Here is a 20,618-nt window from a genome sequence, read left to right as displayed (position 1 = left end):
TCACTGATTATAAGCAGCAACCAATGAAGAGACTGGCAAACAAGTGCTACCATCTCTTGGTACCTAACCTCAACAGGATATGTTACTGTCTGAGATAGTGTGGGTTTTGCAGTCGATTTTTTGAGTTCTTGGGACAAAAAACCTGCTTTTTTGTGCTAGAGATGGACTATCTTCAGAATCAATCAAAGATAGGCTTAGAAAAAGTTTCCGTTCAGCGACTAGATTTGAACTTAAGTCTATCTTCGGTCAAGCACCACTTCCACTGAGGCCTCAGTGGAGTGGTGCTTGCATCCTTTGCAATAGACCACCCGAAGATAGACTTAAGTTCAAGTCTGGTCGCTGAACGGAGAAACTTTTAGCCATATTATTTAGTTATCTAGAACATTGCTTTTACTTCCCTTTCTGGATATAGTGATTTAACTGACTAGATGCTATGTAGTATGTGAATCAAACCTTGATAGTAGTAATACTCGAAGTTTCTTAGCTAGCAGTGAATTATCTTGCTACATTTGGCAAATCATAAGTAGGTAGTATAAGTCAGTTAAGTTTATATCATGCAATAAGTTTAAGGAATGTTCTAAAATAGTATTATAGATAGCAGCATAAGTCGATAAGTTTATATTAGCATACACCACAACTATAGTGACTTCTCCCTCCACCCACTCACTCCTAATATGAGCTCTCCTGGTCAGTTATAAATATGTTCTTGTTTAGTTCACAAACTGAGCACATGCTATTTTTATTTGGTACAAACGGAATGTATAATTACATTAGACTTATGTTTCTTGGTTGATCATATTAATTCATGAATCTAGTTTCTAATGCTTCTACCCAGAGTGCACTGAGCAAGAATTAGTCATTTAAAAACACTATGTTATTGGACTGATGGAATGGGTGGAGTAATGAACCACCACTGTTCATGGTTAGTGTTAAGAATGTTTTTCAACTGTAATGATAAGAAGTCACTATACACTCAATGGACAAAACATAGATAACAGTATGGTGGCTGCTCTTTTAAGCACAACACCCAGACCAGTACTTAGGTTGTATGTGGATGATTTGGTGCCTGCACGTCACACCTGAATGGTGTGGTGTTATTCAGTTTTATTATTTCAGTCATGACTGAGCACATGATTTCTCATTCCCAAACTTACATACTAGCTTACAGACTAGCCTAATTCTACCTTAAAGTAGCTTACATCTAAGAACTAGATTCCCTCCTAACAGGAAACTTAAAATAATAATATTTTATTCATCAGAGAGAGTAATTCATTTTTAGGCATATTGACTCAGCAAGACCCACAACCTGCAATCCACCGAGCACACCAGTGCCTGTGAGCTAGAAATAAGCCTCTCTACAGTGTATGTAGTGCGTAGGGGCACAGTGAAAGTCTTTAAGGGCACTTTCACCTCTTCCTAACTCTAGCAAAGGTCAGTCATTAGCCAATTCCCTACGATAAGCTCGTGTGCATAGGTGCACAGGTGGGATGGCAATTCCCCACGTTAAAGACAGCGCAACAGCCCAATCCTTCTCGGATTATGCAACGGGGCCAGGCATATCTCTTCGGGATCCTTGATGATCACCCAGATCTGGTATAACAAAAGTAGTCACTGGGAATTACCTCCAGTAACTATCAACAGGCTCCCTCTGATGATGATGATGCTACTGAAAAACTTAGAAAAATATTTATTATTAACCTGTAATATCTTTATAAATTGCTCACCAAATAACAAATTGTGCAATCTTGGACTCATCAGGGGAAGCCTGATGAATTATTTCAATAGAAATGGTAAGTAATCTTACCAGCTGGACAACAGAGCTCCATTTGACATATATAGGAGAGTCATGTTTACTCCTCCCAATTACCTGCAATCTTGATTGATATTATTTCACTTAAACATTCAGAGCACTGAGTAGAAATCACATTGGTGGCAATACCACTCAACGACCATTTCGCAATATGCTTTGCTTTAATTAGACAGTTGGATTTCCCTGGTCCATGCCAGTTCTGAGTCAGAGATACCTAGCTAATAGCATATCCTCCTCTAGCGCAAATAACAGCCTGTACTCTCTGAGGCATTGACTCCACTAGATGCTGGAGAGTTGCTGGAGGTAATTCCAGACATGCCTGTTGCACCATTGTCCATAACTGTGCCTTAGACATTGTGGTCTAAGGCACAGAATCATGGTCTTGAATCATGGATTTGATGTCTCATGCTATGGCATCACAGAGAGATTCAATCAGATTTAAATCTGCGGACTTGGGGGGGGGGGGAATGCATTATCCTGCTGAAACAAACCATCAGCTGCAGGATGTGCGAAGGCCATGAAAGTGTGTTGTGATCAGCTAGTACATTCTGGTAACCAACAGTGTTTAAGGACCTCTCCAGACACACACAGGTGTCACATGAGAAGGCTCCTCAATCCATTACAGAACCGACTTGTCATGATGGGACCATGGCCTCATGTTGTCGATGCTATACCTGCACCCTCCCATCAGCTCAGTACAACTGATAATAGGATTCATCAGGCCACATGATTCTGGTCTACTCTGTAGAGGTAGTTTTGATGGTTCTAACACCAGGTGAGATGCAATTCCTGGTGATGAGCTGTTAGCACTGGTACACAATTAGTTATTCCTGCATAGCCCATGATATGCAGGATACACCATACCATTCGCTCGCTGATGCTGCTCTGACATTGAAACTGGATGTGATTTGTATTGCCATTGACCTGCAGTTGGTCTGTATGAGCCTGGACAGTCTACATCATCCCCAGTCATCAATTGCATGTGGTTGGCCACCACTTGCTCTCTAGGTATCAGTATGTCCATGGATGGTATACTTGCAGTAGACCTTTTGACATGGTTGCCTGTGATAACCCTAGGGTTCTTACCACTTATACAATAGAACGAACCATCTATCTTGCACCGATAATACATCCATGATCAAAGTCACTAATTTATCCATGTTTGTTGATTGCAATACACTGTTGGGAAGCCCTGATGTCTGCCTATTTGCAGTCTGTGTTCAGTTTGGGTACATTTCATTTTGCGCAGGGGTTGATAGTGTCAGCTTCCCATCACCCCTATCTCTAATGTTTTGAGATAGGGGTGATCAGCTAGCATATTTTTCACATAATGTAGTTGTAATGTATGCTGATATAAATTTATTGACTTTAAATTTTCTCTGCTCAATAATATGATCAGGAGTGAAACTGTTTTAGAACTACATTACTGGTATTATTGATTTGATAAAAGGTTTGGTTGCAAGTATGTCAGTGTAGTTTAAATCAATATATGTTACCCCCTGTATTGTAGATATTAATTGCATAACCATTAAATAAAATTCACCTTCAATTTGTTTAGATATGCAATTTGTGCAAATTGAAGACAACTTTCATTAAAGTAAGGTGTTAGTGAATCTTTAGTTTCTCATTCTATTGAAGGTAATTAAAGCATTCATTAGAATTGTGATACCTATTTAAATGATATTAGTATGGTCTTGCTTTCTCATCTGTTGAGACTATAAAGATAGTATGTTTGATAGATTGTGATGATCGTGTATGCTTAGTTAATGAAATTGCAGCAACTGTTAATCGTAACATTAAACTTTCTATTCAATTATAATATGTCTTGTATAGTTTACTTTTTATGATTTGAGTATGCCTCAGTTTATTTACTGTAAATATTTGCATTCTTTTTAAAAGGTAAACCTTTCATTAAAGGGATGCATATCTTTCACATAATCTTGAACTCTAGAGACGAAGCATGGGTAGTTTTTCAATCTGCTTCATTAGTCCTCTGGTTAACAGTAGTTTCATGCTGAATGATGAGTTTTAGTGCTTGTGCAAATCAGTAATCAGTTGGCTTCACTAAGTTATTCCTATAGGCCTAATGACTATTTCTTATTTAATTTTTATTAGCATGGTGATATTCAGATGTTCGAATCTTACTAAGTGGTTCATAATCTGTTAGGGGGGGGGGAGATGACTTATGTATTGTTGTCATCAGGAGATCGCCAAAGAATAGTAGGCACTACTATTGGACAGATAGATAGACTTTATGACATACCAAAGCAACTTTGAACCAAATTGCTCTTCTCTGGACAGCATGGAGAATTTTTAAGAGGTGGTTTTAGGTGAACCATTCCAGACTTCTGACCAAACATGTCAGAAGCATTTGTTTAGAATTAGTAGCTGGATGGGGAAAGAATATGTATTGTTTTGGAGGCTGAGGGAGCCATCCACCACAGCTTGCAGTGAATAACCAAAGATAGCTGGCTATCCAATTAGAGTGTGGCAGGTAGACTAAAGGAAGGCAATTAGTTTAGCAGGCCTTGATGCCAAACATAATCAAAAGGTCTGAAAATGTCATGAAAGTATTTCTGAACCATTCTATGGCTATGTGTGATGTAGGTGATGTTAGCTGTAGATCTTCAGTGGTGGAATCTGAACTAGTGGTCATTAATTAACTGGTAGGCCTATAGGTCATGGAAAAATGTAATAGCAATAGAACAGTAGTTTAATGGCAAACATTTTATTTTACAAAATGCAATTGTGGGGGTCATTACTTCATGCCTACTATGGAGTAATTGTGTTATGTACAATGTATTTATATGTTGTACATAACAATAAACATGACATAAACACGTGGCTTTTCCAGCATAGTGTAAATGTAGGATTTGAGAGTATTGTCATATTAAATTTTTTAATAATAAACCTAGTTGTTTATTATTAAACAACTAGGTTCATTATTAAACTATTAACTTGTTTATACTTGATATACATACTTTGAATATAAATTGTAAAGGTATGAATTAAACATTACATTTGTTAAACATTTATTTAAAATTTAAAAGTTGATTATACTTTAATAACATACTTTAGTAGCTAGGTGATTCATCTGCTATGTATTTTTATTTATTTTTTAAATTTCATCTCAGTATGTTTTTTTAAATGCAGATACTTTCAATAGAAGATATAGAACAAGTTATGGATGAAACTAGAGAAGGAATTGAGAAGCAGAGGGTAAAGATTTTTTTTTTTTCTAGATCACTATTATGTATAATAGCTAATAATATTAACCAGTTATATTAATATTTATTTGATAGAGTACCTGCATTATCAATTTATAGGTTGAAAGATGCATATAGACAATTGAACATCTGTTTGACCAAAATTTAAATTTAAATTTTTACTCCGTAGCACAGGTCCGAGTGTTATGGGCACTTTATTCAATATCATCCAGAATGCAAGGAACATTAATAAAGAGTTTTCAGTTTGAGATTGGTAAGTTCATCTCATAGAGAGGTGTCATTATTTCCTTTATGGAAACTCAATTTCTCCTGCACAGAACAAACTAGACACAAATAGAAAACACACAGTTGACAAATATATATCATTGTCAGATTCCTTTATTTACCCTCAGGCAGTGCACAGGATAATTTGATAATACTATATCATTATTATTATTATTAGCTTTCTGTCAGCAGTTTTTTCCCTCTCAATTGTCAGATCTTCAAAACTGTCAAACCTAACATTTTGGTCTCTTGTGGCAACTTTTAAGCTCATCAACCTAAGTCTTGAACTTGTTTTTTTTTCTTGCTGTTAAGACATGAAACACCCTTTTTTGCTAAGCTTTCTCTCCCATTCTATTTAAGTGACCATATCTGCCTTACATTAGCTTCACACATATTCTTAAATGCATTCCTATTTCTTCCTAATATTTTCATTTTATATATGATTCTGCCAGTGATGTCATTTCATAACTCTTCTAATTTTCTCAGAAATCTCATCTCTGTGGTTTTCAGTTAAAATTATATACTGCTATGGCTAGTTTAGTGTTTTGACTAATTTCAGTTTTATTCCATATAAAATTAATAACTGGTTCCCCACCATACCAGCTTTGTTTTCTGTTATCTTTTTTTAAATTTGATTTACTGAAAATTATGCTTAAAACAAACATTTTATTTGTTCTGTAGATTATCCAGATAGGGGTACTCCATGGAGTCAAAAGGCTCATTGTGGAGATCCACACTATCCATTAATACAATACCTGTCATACATCTCCTTAAACTTATTTACTGCTGGGGTGCTCACAACCATCTCTGGCAACCCATTTCACTCATTCACCACTTTCTAAGTAAAGAACCTAGTCTACACACCCTTACTAACTACACACTCTTAGACACCTTCCAAGTGTGACCCCTTGTTTTTTCCCCCTATTCCCCATGTATTGAAAAATTTGTCTAGTGTCAAGCTCATAGAATTTCTGTAGTAACTTAAAAGTTTCTATCATATCCCCTTTCTTTTGCCTGTTAGCTAAACTCTGCAACTCACACACCCTCAATCTATCCTCATAGCAACATTCCACAGACCTATCACAAGCTTGGTCACTCGTCTGAATCCTATCCACCACCTCCTGTTCTTCTAGAAATGCATGTGACCAAATCTGTGCATAATAGTCAACATGTGTCTGAATGCCTTATAAAGAGGAATGATAACCTCCCTATCTTTACTTGACAACATCCAAGTAATCCACTGAGCTATTTTGCAAACTCTTGCAGTATATCCTCTAAATTTCAAATCTCTGTCTACCATCATCCCCAGCCTTTTCAATTTCCTGTAATCTAGTACCATCATCAAGATACGAAGTATGTAACCCTTTCTTCCATTACATTTTACAACATTAAATTGACAACCATTGCCCTTTTCTCACACAGCCAATTTATTTAAGTCATCCTGCAAGATATCTACATCACCTGCACCCTTACTAACCACACACTCTTAGACAACTTTCCAAGTGTGACCCTCCCAGTTTTGCATCATCAGCAAACAACTGAATACCCCCACCTCACATCTTCTGCTATATCATTAATGTACAAATTAAAGAGTAGTGGTCCTAGTACAGAGTCCTGGGTCATTCCACTAGTCATCCTCATTTGCCTTGATTCTACTCACCCATTCACCACCCTCTGATGTCTATCACCTATTCCCTATCCATGCCACCAGTGTTGTATCCATTCCCATTTGCTCCAACTTATGTAATAGTTTTCTATGCAGTATTCTATCAAATGCCTTTGCAAAGTCCAGCAATATCGTGACATAGCCATTTCCTTCATCCAAATCAGTTGCCACCTTATAAAATGTGAATAAATTACTGAGAGGACTATCCTTTTACAAAGCCATGCTGCCCCTATCCACCCATTCCTGAATTTTGCTTTTAACTAACTTTCTATCTTGTTTATAAGAAATAGGTGACTTCTGCATTACTTGAACCTTGGTATTTCTTCTGGGTCTGGCTCCCACTGATGAAACTTCTGGGTGGTGGCCCTTTCCATAACACATAGCATTACACATACCCAAAAGGATGAGTACTTTGCATTATGGGATACTAAGGCAATTGCTATGTTATGTTATGTTATTTTGTAGGGTTCTCAATTGTCTCCTACCTGGGTCTGTTGAAATGAGAAGTATTGTGTTGATTATCTCACTAGGAAAGAGCTACACATTGCCACCATGTTAAGGATCCTAAAGGGCATAGAATAATCAATGACTCAGACAAAGAAGAAATTTGGCAGGAAATCAAGAACAGCAGAAAGAAAGAAAGACAAAGACAAAAATGGCAGTCAAGACATCAATGTTGAAGGATATTAATATGCAGGATTTAGTGCATTGTAGCATTTGTTTAATGTATTCATTGCAAAGAGTGAATGGTTTATGGTAAGATAGTGAGAATGGAATGGATGTTTATCAGAAATGTTTTGTGAGTGAAGGCAAGAAATGCAAGTCATGTCACGAGCAAAACAATGAAGTGACTGATATTAAAGATATAAGGCAGGATTGTGAAAGTGTTATATAGAATGTGGTATAAGTGGGGAATGATAACACATGAAATACAAATGAAGTTTAAAGGAAGTGGATGAAAGTAATCATGTGAATATTGAGATGTTATAGGGAAATAAATTTCATGCTTACATGGACTCCATTACAGGACAGAACGCAAGCTTGATCAACTGGAGAAATGGTTAGCATGTGGAGTTGGTGTTTCTTTCTTTCTTCCTCCTGCAGCAGGAGAAAGAAAGACAGAAAGAGTGAATGGTAAACCATAAAAGTGTGAGAAACTGGGAAAAAAAACTTTACTTAATGAGAAAGTGAAGAAACCACGTTTTCCAGGTACAAAGATAAAGGATGATAGTGAAGCTGTAAATTTTCAGAAGAAAGAAGTGAACAAGTTAATTGTTTTGGCAGGCACAAATGATTTGATAGGAAAGAGTTGTTAGAAGAAGCTAAAATGAAGAGTTAGAAAGTAAAGATTGTGAACCTGCTGTCTCATATGACAGGAGACAGAATCAAGAAGGGCCATGATTGCCAAAGAGAAGATTGTGTAGGAGGAATGGTGTGCAGCAAATTTGATGGACGAAAGGACCTCTATATACCTGATGTATATGCACTTGAATGGGTTTGGAGTTAGATGCTTGAAAGTGTTGAATGAGAGTTTGGAATTGCAAAACCAGAGATGGGGGGGGGGGAGCAATGAAGCATTTCTCTAGCCATTCCTGTGGAATGGCTAGACAAATGACTGTGAGGAAATGGTACCACCTCTGGGATAGATAATGAGTGCAAGAATGATTGTGACAAGCTGGGTACAATTTCCCAGGTTTTGAATCTGAATAAGCAGATAATGACAATGTGTAAGGGTAATTGTGGGCCCAAGGGGATGCTGAAATGCATGCACATGAATGCCCAAAGTATCAGAAATAAATGAGGAGTTTCTGGCATTGGTCAGCTTGACTTGACCAAAACTTCTTGGCATCAGTAAGACCTAGTTGTTAGAGAATGACATAGTTACAGGGATGGAATGTAACTGATATTGTATTCTCAGAGAAGACAGAAGAAATAAAGCAGGAGGAGGGGAGAGAGAGGTATTCTTAATGATAGCTAAAGAACTTCAATAAAAATATAAGTTAAGTAAAATTGTAGATCTGAAGGAAATGGTTAACTGTCTGGTGAGAGATAAGAGACTATAGGACAAAATATACTGTTAGTCATTGTCACGGTCATAGACCTGGGGATCCAGAAGATGTGGATGACATGCATTTAATAAAAAGGTGTCACACCTTATTATTAAAATACTCTTGATTAGAGCCTAGGTGTATAATTTTTTTTTCACTTGGTTATCATATAAATTAAACTTGACAAGAAATTATTCTTGTTTATTCCTTTATCCTAATATAAGCAAAAAAATGTTTGTGAGTGAATTATTTTCATGACTAAGCTACTTGTATATACTGGTTTATAACCACATTATTTCAAAGCCGGAAAAACGTGCTTTAGCTTATGCTACAATCCGCCGAAACTTTTATAGTTTATTATATTCGGCATGAAACTCTTTGATTCCGATCTTTGAGTTTCCTATTCGGTTTTGAAATAATGTGGGATTTAATATCCCCTTAATTTAAATAATGTTACATCGCCGAACTACGTTATTAGCTTCGTCGTGACAACTTCACACACTAATTTTGTTTGCTTTTACTTGGATAAAGGATTAAACAAGAATATAATTTCTTGGCAAGTTTAATTTATATTCTAACAAAATGAAAAAACTTTCTAATGCTAGCTCTAATTTAGAGTATTTTAATAAGATATGACACCGTTGAAAGTTTATTTTTCACTTGGTTAGAATATAATAAATTTAGTTTAATCCTTTATCCAAGTGTGAGCAAACAAAGTATATCTTCAGGACTGGGGTAAGGTAGTGCAACACCAGGGCGACTCCTTGCAAAGGTGGAGCAAGCTACTATCACTCCTATCTCAGTATCTCCCATAATGCAAAACACATCTCCTTCCTTGTGGATATGTCTAATGTTATGCATTAAGGGAAGGGCCACAACCCAGACTAGTTTCGACCTTTATTGAGGTCTCTTCAGTGGGAGCCAGGCCCAAGTGGAGATACCAGCCAGAAGCATTAGCAAGGTCATCTCTACCTATAGGAGTTGCCAAATGGTGTGCCACCTTTTTAATAAATTACTCTGGATTTAGAGAAAGATGTTGAAAGTCTCTAAATCCAGAGTAATTTATTAAAAAGGTGGCACACCATTTGGCAAATCCTATAGGTAGAGATGACCTTGCTAATGCTTCTGGCTGGTATCTCCACTTGGGCCTGGCTCCCACTGAAGAGACCTCAATAAAGGTCGAAACTAGTCTGGGTTGTGGCCCTTCCCTTAATGCATAACATTAGACATATCTGCAAGGAGATGTGTTTTGGGAAATACTGAGATAGGAGTGATAGTAGCTTGCTCCACCTTTGCAAGGAATCGCCCTGGTGTTGCACTACCTTACTCCAGTCCTGAAGATACTTTCAGGCGCAAACTTTGTTTGCTCACACTTGAATAAAGGATTAAACTAAATTTATTATTATTATTAAGATATGACACCCTTTCACTACTTGTATATGGGAAATATGAGTTCTGCATTACTTGAATCTTGTTATATCTTCTAGGCCTGGTCCTACTGATGAGACCTCAATAAATTGAAACTAGTCTGAACATTATTCCCATCATTTCACCCATCTTCTGTTGTGCCGTCTGTAATTCACTGTCTACCATAAGTACACATACTCTTGCCATTACCCAACACGAAAACTAGTTGTCATTAACACACTCAAAAACAGAGCAAAACATATTTGTTTCAGGGATTACCAATTATCAACAGTATATTGATACTGTTAGTAGTTTTAATTTCAAAGGGTCAAAAAAAAGTTGAAGATATTTTGCGATTACCTTTAACATTATGGCAGTCAGTCAGCATGGTAAAGCTAAATGGTAAATTCTTTTAAAGTAAGGCTTGAGAGTCATGTAAAGTGATGTTGAATTTCCCATGTTGAATTGCCAAATTTCATGGACACAGGAATAATGGATGATAAATAATAACTATCATCATCATGCATATCAAGGATTTAGGCCTAGCATGGTCTGTTCTGGCCTTAGAGGTTATCGTTGAATCGTTTAAGAGGACGTCCTGGTTTTCTTTTTCCTAATGGCTTGTACTTTAAGGCTTGTTTTGGTAATCGTTCTGTTTTCATTCTTTGAACGTGTTCCATCCATTTATGTTTATATTTTTTAATTTTTTCTATTACTGGTTCTTGGTTTAATTCTTTCATACTATCTTCGTTTCTTTTGTGATCAAATAGGGTATACTTTGCAGTTTTTCTCATAAAATTCATTTCTGCTGTTGTTAATCTTTGTTTGTCTTTTTGTTTTATTGTCCAGATTTCGCTTCCATACATTAAGACCGGTAAGGCTAATGTATTGTATACTTTTAGCCTGGTTTGTTTTTGAACTAGGTTTGGTTTAAATATAGAGTTAATTACACCTGTTATTTTTAAATATTTTGCAATTTTTATGTTTATATCTTTTTCATTTTCATATGTGATCATACATCCTAGGTAGTTAAATGAATTCACCTGTTCTAAGATCTTGTTATCTGTTACTATTTTAGTTCTTGCTGGATCTTGTCCTTTAAAGACCATAGTTTATGATTTTTCTGTTGATATTATCATACCATAATCTTTGGCTAGCTCATTTAGATCTAAAATAGCTTTCTGTAAGTTATCTTCAGAATTTGTAATTATTATTTGGTCGTCGGCAAAGAGGAGAGTGTTTAAGTTCACTGTAGGAGAAAGTTTAATTCTTTGATGTAAATTTTTATTCCATTTTGTTATTATTTCATTTAAGTAGATATTAAAAAGAGTTGCTGAGAGGGGACATCCCTGGACCCCTTGGTTTATCTCTCTCGTATATGATAGCTCGTGGTTTAATCTTATTTGTATTTGATTATTTTCATATATACTTGTGATAGCTTTTAGGATATTATTTGGTATTTGTCTTTCTTTCTTTCTTTTAATATGTTAAATAATATGTTTCTTTTAACTTTGTCAAATGCTTTTTCAAAGTCAATAAATGCAATATGTATTTCTAAATTGTTTTCTCTTCTTTTCTCTATTATTAATTTTAGGCAAAAGGCCAGGTCTATACATGATCATCCTTTTTTAAATCCATTCTATACTTCTAAAATAAAGTTTTTGGAATATTTCATCTTTTCCAGGTGACTTTCTGTTTCTTGTTTCTTTCAGGCTGATTCCTAATTCTTCTTTAGTTATTTCCTTTTCATTTTTGTTAATTGTTTGCCAGTTGTCTTTTTTAAGATATTTATCTGTCCACAATTCGGTGTTTAATTTTATGTTTTCTTTGGTATCTGCATTTAAGTGTTTCAAATTCTTATATACATTGAGTCTTATTTTATATAAATCATGTTCTAAATTAGAAACAAATTTGTTCCATGATTCTCTGTCTTTTTCTGACTTCTCTTTTAGCTATGGCTCTTATTCTTTTATATTCTATTTCCCCCTCTAATCTTTCACTGCTTAACCATTTGTAATAGTTTTTTTTTTTGATTATTTCTTTGATTGTATCATCCCAGATCTTCAGTTTTTTCCTTTTATTGAATTTTTTTGGTCTTTCCTAAGCTTTCATTTGCTGCTGCATTTAGTATCGTTTTTATATTAAGCCATTCTATTTCTTTTATTTAAATTAAGGGGATATTAAATTCCACATTGTTTTAAAACTGAATAAGAAACTCTAAGATTAGAATCAGAGAGTTTCATGCCGAACATAGTATAATAAACTATAAAAGTATCGGTGACTACTAGCGTGAGGTAATGCAAGTAGTCCAAGTACGTGGTACAAACTCGAGCAACTCGCAGCAGAGGTGGTGAAGTTCTGATCGCTATTCTTGGTATTTTCGATAATGTAAAACAATGAAGCCTATTGGCTCTTTATATTTAAGTAACTTAATGGGTGCACCTTTTTGACAACTCGTATAGCAGAGTATATAAGTTCTTTTTGCTATACCCTTTGGTATTAATTTGGTCTAGCTACTCACTGATGAAACCTCATTAAAGGCTGAAACCAGTCTGGATAGTGACCTCCAACCATAATGTAATAATAGCATACATTTCCTAGGAGATGTGTTTTACATTATGGATAATACCAAGAATAGCGATCAAAACTGTGTGATTTAATATCCCCTTAATTTAAATAATGTTTATACCGCCGAAATGAAGCCTATTGGTTCTTTATATTTAAGCATTCTATTTCTTCGTTTTGTTTTATTTTATCTAGATATTGGTTAATTCTTTGTTCATATAGCCATTGTACATTTGTGTTTAATAAATTTAGTTTAATCCTTTATCCAAGTGTGAGCAAACAAAGTTTGCACCTGAACGTATCTTCAGGACTGGGGTAAGGTAGTACAACACCAGGCAACTCGTTGCAAAGGTGGAGCAAGCTAACATCACTCCTATCTCAGTATCTCCAATATTGCAAAACACATCTCCTTGCGGATATGTATAATGTTATGCATTAAGGGACGATCCACTACCCAGACTAGTTTCGACCTTTATTGAGGTCTCTTCAGTGGAAGCCAGGCCTAAGTGGAGATACCAGACAGAAGCATTAGCAAGGTCATCTCTACCTATAGGAGTTGCCAAACGGTGTGCCACCTTTTTATTAAATTACTCTGGATTTAGAGAAAGATGTTGAAAGATTATTTTTCTGACCAAGTCTACTTGGTTAGACTATAATAAATTTAGTTTAATCCTTTATTCAAGTGTGAGCAAACAAAGTTTGCACCTGAAAGTATCTTCAGGACTTGGGTAAGGTAGTACAACACCGGGCAACTCATTGCAAAGGTGGAGCAAGCTAACATCATTCCTATCTCAGTATCTCCAATAATGCAAAACACATCTCCTTGCAGATATGTATAATGTTTTGCATTAAGGGAAGGGCCACTATCCAGACTAGTTTCGACCTTTATTGAGGTCTCTTCAGTGGGAGCCAGGCCTAAGTGGAGATACCAGACAGAAGCATTAGCAAGGTCATCTCTACCTATAGGAGTTGCCAAACTTTCAACATCTTTCTCTAAATCCAGAGTAATTTAATAAAAAGGTGGCACACTGTTTGGCAATTCCTATAGGTTTAATATAGGAGTTGCCAAACGGTATCAATATTATCCTGTTCTCTTCCTTCTTCTGGGGCATATAAACCAATTATTTTTAAATAGCCTCTATCTATTTTTATTCTAGCTTCTATTATTCTTGATTCCATAATTTATAATGTTTTAACTGTTTTGAAAGGGAGTTACGAATCCAAATCATGACTCTTGCTTGTGCTGTTTGGTTTCTGTCGACTCCACTGTATATCACATTAAAATTTTTGGTTCTCATAGTTCCTTTTAATTTCTTTTTTGTTTCAGTGATTACTGCTATTTTAAAATTTCTTTCATTTAATAGTTGGTCTAATTCTATTTCTTTATATGCTATTCCTCTTACATTAAAGTTTGCTATGTGTGTATATTTTGTCGTTTCCATTTTTGTTTTACCTTTTCCATTCCAGGTTTGTTTTCCATAGAGTCACTCCAATTATCTTTTTCTGTCAGCTTACAAGTAGAATTATGTTCTCCATGTCAGGGTACTAGCCAGACGATGGAATAGTTCAGTGGCAGGGCTGCTACCTTAAGGCTTCTGAACTAGCCTTCTTCCGAATTTAAACCCATAGGAGGAATAGGGTATATTGAAAGGGGAAAGAGTAGATTATAGAAGAATTATAGTTAGGTTTATAGAGAGGGCATAATTGTAAGGCCAGAAATGACCCCATGGCCCTCGAGTACTCTAATAGCATAAGGGTCATAAAATAAGAAGAATTGGCTGATAAGGCCTTATAGGAAAGATTAAAGTAAGTGGGTCTTCCTCAAAGTAGGAGGAGGAGGAGAGGATAGATCCAGCTAGGGGTCCATGGGAGTGCCACTTCCCTTACAATCAAGATGATTGCCCCTTATGGCCCTGTTGGTCCAAGAGTCCTTATTCAGTATATTCAGACCACCCCACCATACACACACACATGGTGGGCTCCCCTATCTGCCACCCAGGGGACGCACTCTCTAGGGGTTACAGAGTTTCTCCTGTAATAATAACTATATTCTTACAAAATAAATACTGGATTTTTTTTAAAAAAAATTCATTGTTATTTCCTATTAACAGCACTAATATGTTTTTTCCAGTGTATTTTAATGAGACATATGCTGATCAAAATCATCATGAGTATTTCCTATTTATATGCTGCTACATATTTCTGTTGCAAAATATAGTGACTGAGTAAATTTAGTTCAGTGGGAACATCTCTAATTTTTCAGTCATTATTTTTAGGAAAGAAAAAGTACTTGATGAATTACTTAAGTATAAAGAGCTAATAAGCTTCATTTCGGCAATGAAAACATTACTTAAATTAAGGGGATATTAAATCCCACATAGTTTTAAAAACGAATAAGAAACTCAAAGATTGGAATCAGAGAGTTTCTTGCCGAATATAGTAAACTATAAAGTATCGGCGACACTAGCGTTAGCAAATGCAAGTGATCCTAGTACGTAGTTGTACTAGGATCACTTGCATTTGCTAACGCTAGTGTCGCCGATACTTTATAGTTTACTATATTCGGCAAGAAACTCTGTGATTCCAATCTTTGAGTTTCTTATTCGGTTTTAAAACTATGTGGGATTTAATATCCCCTTAATTTAAGTACTTGATGAATATTTTCTGTCAATAAGAACTCCGTTGTTAGAGTTTTTGAAAATGTAAATGTTTGCCCATTGCAGCTTTTTGGGAGCAGGATTGTTATAACAATCAATAAATAGATATATGTAATTTTCCCCCTAGGAAATTGATGAGCTTCTCAGTGGATGCTTGACTGAAGAAGATGAAGATGCTGTTAAAGCAGAATTAGATGCTATCATTGAAGAAAGTTTGCCTGAGCCTGTGAAAGAAGAAATGGCAGAACCAGTTTTGCCATCAGTACCCACAGAGGAACCAATAATCGATGTACCAACAAGTGAGTTATTTATACAAGAACATTTTCTTAGATATAAGACTAATCTGCAAATTACAAAAAAACATGTTTAGACAGGCTACAAGATCAAATTTATGCTAAAAGTATTAGGATGCATGAAATGGAGGTTATTTATAACTTCCCATCTTCAGGTTATTTATTTCTCTAAATTCAGTTTGAAGGCATACTTTTAAAGGAACTAATATGTAGATAGAAGCTAAAAGCACGATAAATTGAAAGCTGGCAATAAATATTTCATATCGAAAATAACAAGTATGTGATTCAGTCAAGTTAATAAAAAAAAAAAAATTCTGGCAAGGCACAATGCAACAAGCGTTTTAACCAATAAAAGTAAGTGCTGCACACTAGAGGGGTGATATCATAGAGTTACTCATTAAAAAATGAAATACATTTTATTATTATTATTATTATGGTTCATGGAGTCTCTAGCCAGAAAACTTTGACAAAGTCAATGCCAGTCTCTAGTCTGCCATTGACTCATTGCCAGAAGTCCACTAACATTCCAGAAGCCAAATACTCACCTTTATTTGCACAATACAACTGACAACTCTGGCAATCCATTCCACTCATTCATTCTACCTTTCAAGCAAAAGATCTAGTCCTCACACCCTTGCTAACTAACTCTCTTAATTTCCAGGGTTGATCCCTAGTTCTCCCCATACTAGTTATCTACTGAAAAATTTCATCTGTATTAATCCTATAATAACCTTGAAGTAGCTTATGTCTCTATCATATTCTCCGTTTTCCTTTTATCTTCCAATTTCTGTAAGCTACAAATCTTCAGGAGCATCCCATAGACCTGCCACCATCTTGGTCATTTGCATCTGGATCCTTTCAACCTCTTCTCCATCTCCAAAGAATCCAGGCAACCAGATTTGTGTGCACTAGTCAAGATGAGGCTGCATTGATCCTTATAAAGAGGTATGATGACCTCCTTAACTCTGCTTGTTAGTGTGTTCTTCAATAACCAGGTAATCCTGTTAGTTATTTTAGTGATTTTTGCAATATGGCTTCTGAACTTTAATCCAGAGTCCACTATCACTCCCAGATTCCTAGCCTCTGTAATTTTTTGCAGTTCAGTTTCATAAATGTAGTACTTATAATCTTTTCATCTCAAAATGCATAACCATATACTTTGCCACATTAATACTGTTAGTCTGTATAAGTCATCCTGTTTTTTAACATCATCCTTATTAATTGTTGCTCTACCCAGTTTTACATCATCAGCAAGTAACTGAATGTTTCCCCTCAGGTTATTTCCTATATCGTGAATGTACAAGTTGAATGGCAGTGGCCCAAGTACAGAGTCCTGTGACACACTGTTAGTCACATGCCTTCTGGCCTCAAATTCTCCATAAAATACTCTCTGATATCTATCCATTAACCACTCTTTTATTTATCTCACCAGCTTTATATCTGAGTCCATTTGCCCCAGTTTATATAACAACGTTTCATGCAGTGCCCTGTCAAATGCTTTGCAAAATTTAGCAGTATCATCGTTTAACTGTTCCCTTTATCCAACTACCCTTCACCAAACCATGCTGCCCCACATAAAGTATTTGATTTCTATCTGCCCATTCCCGAATCTCACTTTTAGTCAACTTCTCCAATACCTTTACCGTCACTTCCGAGATGCGGATTGGTCAATAATTTGCTACTTATGTCTTGGAGCCTTCTTTATGCAACAGAATTATTTTGCTCTCTTTCCATTCTTTTAGGACTTTCCCAGAACTAAGACTCAAAAAATCTGGTCAAAGGCACTGCTGGTATGCCAGCACATTCATTTAATATGCACGCTGATATCCCATCTAATCCCATAACTGTATTCACATCAAGATTCTGTAATATCGCATACATCTCTGTTTCAATATCAGGCTTTGTCACACCTGGATGATACCACCTTTGCAAAGTGATCACTCAGTAATTTAACTCTTATCTGCTTCAGTTACCTTTCTATCATCAGCATTCATTAGAATTATTCTAAGGGTGCTTAAGGACTGAAGTTGTATAGCTGGGAGGAGACCTCCATGTAATCTTTTAAAGAATGCAGAGAACTGACCAGGGCTTCTGATCTAATGTCCAATCCTCACCTTCTCATGTTGCACCCTGTTACTTATCTACCCAGATGCTGAACAGATGAGGATGAGTTGGCGATTTGGGATTTAGCAAACCAAATTGTATTCTTGTTGGCTGAAACCATAACGTAAAATGATGGTACAACATGGCAGAATTTCATTCCAACTGGGGTGTTGCCCAGTTAAACTCCCATTGTTTTCATCAGGGAACCAGCATAAATTCAGCTACTGGAACACATCCAAACTCAATGTCAGCATAGTTCAAGATTGGTACTATCAATGTAAGAAGCATCAATGGAAAAGATATGGAACTACCATAAGAATTGGATAAGTAATAGATCGTCATAATAAGCATGACTGAAACAAAGACAAAAACAGGTGAGATCTTTCTAAGCAACAAATACTAAATGTTATATTCAGGCAATAACAATCAGGAAAAAGAGGGAGTAACTATAGTATTCAACACTAAATATGAGGATAATCTTGAATTGCAGGCAATATCAAGTAGAGTGATGTGTGAAAATATCAATGGAGACCTGGACAATGAGACTTATTTGTGATTATGGTCCCACAGAAGGTTCTACCAAGAAAGAAATGGAGGAATTTTTTGAAGCATTAGAGATGGTAGCTGGCACAATAAAAAAGGAAAATTTGTTCCTTGTTGGAGATCTAAACAGAAGAGCAGGAAATGAGTATCAGACATAGAAATGTTTTTTGGAGAAAATTTGGAGAAAAGCACAAAGCTAATAATAATAGTAAATGCCTACTGGATTTTTGTTCAAGATATAGATTATTTATTACTAACACCATTCTCCAACATAAAAATGTGCACGAATTCACATTGAGAGAAGGTGCAAGAAATAAGAAAAGTCGCATTGACTATGTTCATTTGGTTGACAGCAATATATTCTCACTGGTTCAGGACACAAGAGTATACACAGAGGATTTGAAATAGGAAGTGATCACTACTTAGATTTGAGCAGAATAATTTCAAATTGAAAAGAAGAGTGAGAGTTATTTTTTTTTAAATTTATTTCACACATGAGAGATATAAGAACCTGTAGCACATTAGCGGTCGAAGCTTAGCATTCTTCTTAAAGAGCTCTAGGTTGAAATTTTATAACACAGTGACGGCTGAACTGGATAAGGGTAATGGGTTTACAATGATACTGCTGGACCTGGCTGAGGCTTTTGATAGGATACCACATGGAATTCTAATCCGTAAACTGCAACATATGGGAATGGATATAGGGTTGGTGAGATGGATAGGTGGGTGGTTGATGGAGAGATATCAGAGAGTGGTTTATTCAGGAGTAGAGTTCAAAAGACGGTCTGTGACTAGTGGTGTGCCGCAGGGTTTTATTCTTGGACCACTGTTGTTTAATTTGTTCATTAACAATATAGGGAAGGATCTAAGAGGAGCAGTTCATTTGTTTGCTAATGATGCAAAGTTGGGTAGAGCAATAGTGAATGCAGAAAATGTCAAAATCTTGCAGGACGACTTGGATAGATTGGAGTTCTGGGCTAAGGAGAATGGACGTCAATTTAATGTTACAAAATATAAGGTTATGCATTTTGGGGTGAAAAGATTAGCAGCAGTATACCGCATTGGTGGAACTGTACTCCAGGAGATTGATGAGGCCAGGGACTTGGGAGTGTTGGTGGATAGGGAGATGAAGTTTAGGGGGCACATTGCAAAAGTGGCTAAATCAGTTCATCAACTCACTTGGTTGTTGAAAAATACTTTGATGAGCAGAGACAAGCAAACCTCTGTACCGAGCCTTGATAAGACCTCATCTCGACTACTGTGCCCCAGATTTGGTCACCTAGGTTTCTTCTTGATGGGGAGGTGGAGAGGATCCAGAGGCGAGTGACCAAGATGATAGCAGGTCTATGGAATGAACCTTATGAGAACAGGTTGAAGATTTGTGGGTTGCAGAAATTGGTTGATAGGCATAAAAGGGGAGATATGATCGAGACGTTCAAATTGCTAAAGGGTTTCTATAGAATTAATTCAGAGGATATTTTTGAGATCAGGACTTGTGGTGGGAGAACTAGGGGACACCTATGGAAGCTGGGCAGGAGCGTGGTTAGCAAGGGTGTTAGAGCTGGGTTCTTTACTTTTAGAGTGGTGAAAGAGTGGAATAAGCTGTCAGAGTCTGTTGTGGATGCTATGACAGTGAGTGAGTTCAAGGCAAGGTATGATAGATAGATAATAACAATAATAACAATAATAATGTTGTCTTTAGCCACTGGTTTGCAGTACCTGTTGTGATTTGACTGTGACACTGAAATCCTGATGTATAATTTTGCTTTCTAGAAAGACTCTGGAAATGACAGAAATTGTAAATATATTACTTTGATAAGTATTTACCACAGGTTTGTGTTCATAGCAATTCCATGTCATGCATTTCTGTTTATGATGTTAGTATAGTGTTTCAACCTCCTAATTTTGACAGGTACAGCTGTGTAATAAAGCACCTAAAGGTATATTTATTTTTGGTGCTTTGTCCAGCTTAAAAGATAGAAATGGTCAAGTGGGTAAAGTACACACTCCAACCAACAGTTTGTAGATTTGAATC

General features: G+C 36.1%; 1 protein-coding gene across 1 annotated transcript in view; it reads left to right on the top strand.

Moving 5' to 3' along the window:
• Positions 1 to 20,618, top strand: part of Vps20 (vacuolar protein sorting 20) — a 55,395-nt gene that overhangs the window by 32,054 nt on the left and 2,723 nt on the right. Inside the window, exons 5-6 of the mRNA XM_090407124.1 lie at positions 4,964 to 5,029; positions 15,772 to 15,943. Coding sequence (XP_090263250.1) covers positions 4,964 to 5,029; positions 15,772 to 15,943 — 238 coding nt within the window. The remainder of the gene's footprint in view (positions 1 to 4,963; positions 5,030 to 15,771; positions 15,944 to 20,618) is intronic.

The sequence above is a fragment of the Typopeltis vanoorti genome, chromosome 17, assembly GCF_054136105.1.
Source record: "Typopeltis vanoorti isolate ZY-2024b chromosome 17, IOZ_Tvanoo_1.0, whole genome shotgun sequence".
NCBI classification, from domain to species: Eukaryota; Metazoa; Arthropoda; class Arachnida; order Uropygi; family Thelyphonidae; genus Typopeltis; species Typopeltis vanoorti.
Note: the sequence above shows the minus strand (reverse complement) of the source record. Positions and strands in the feature narration are given on the sequence as shown.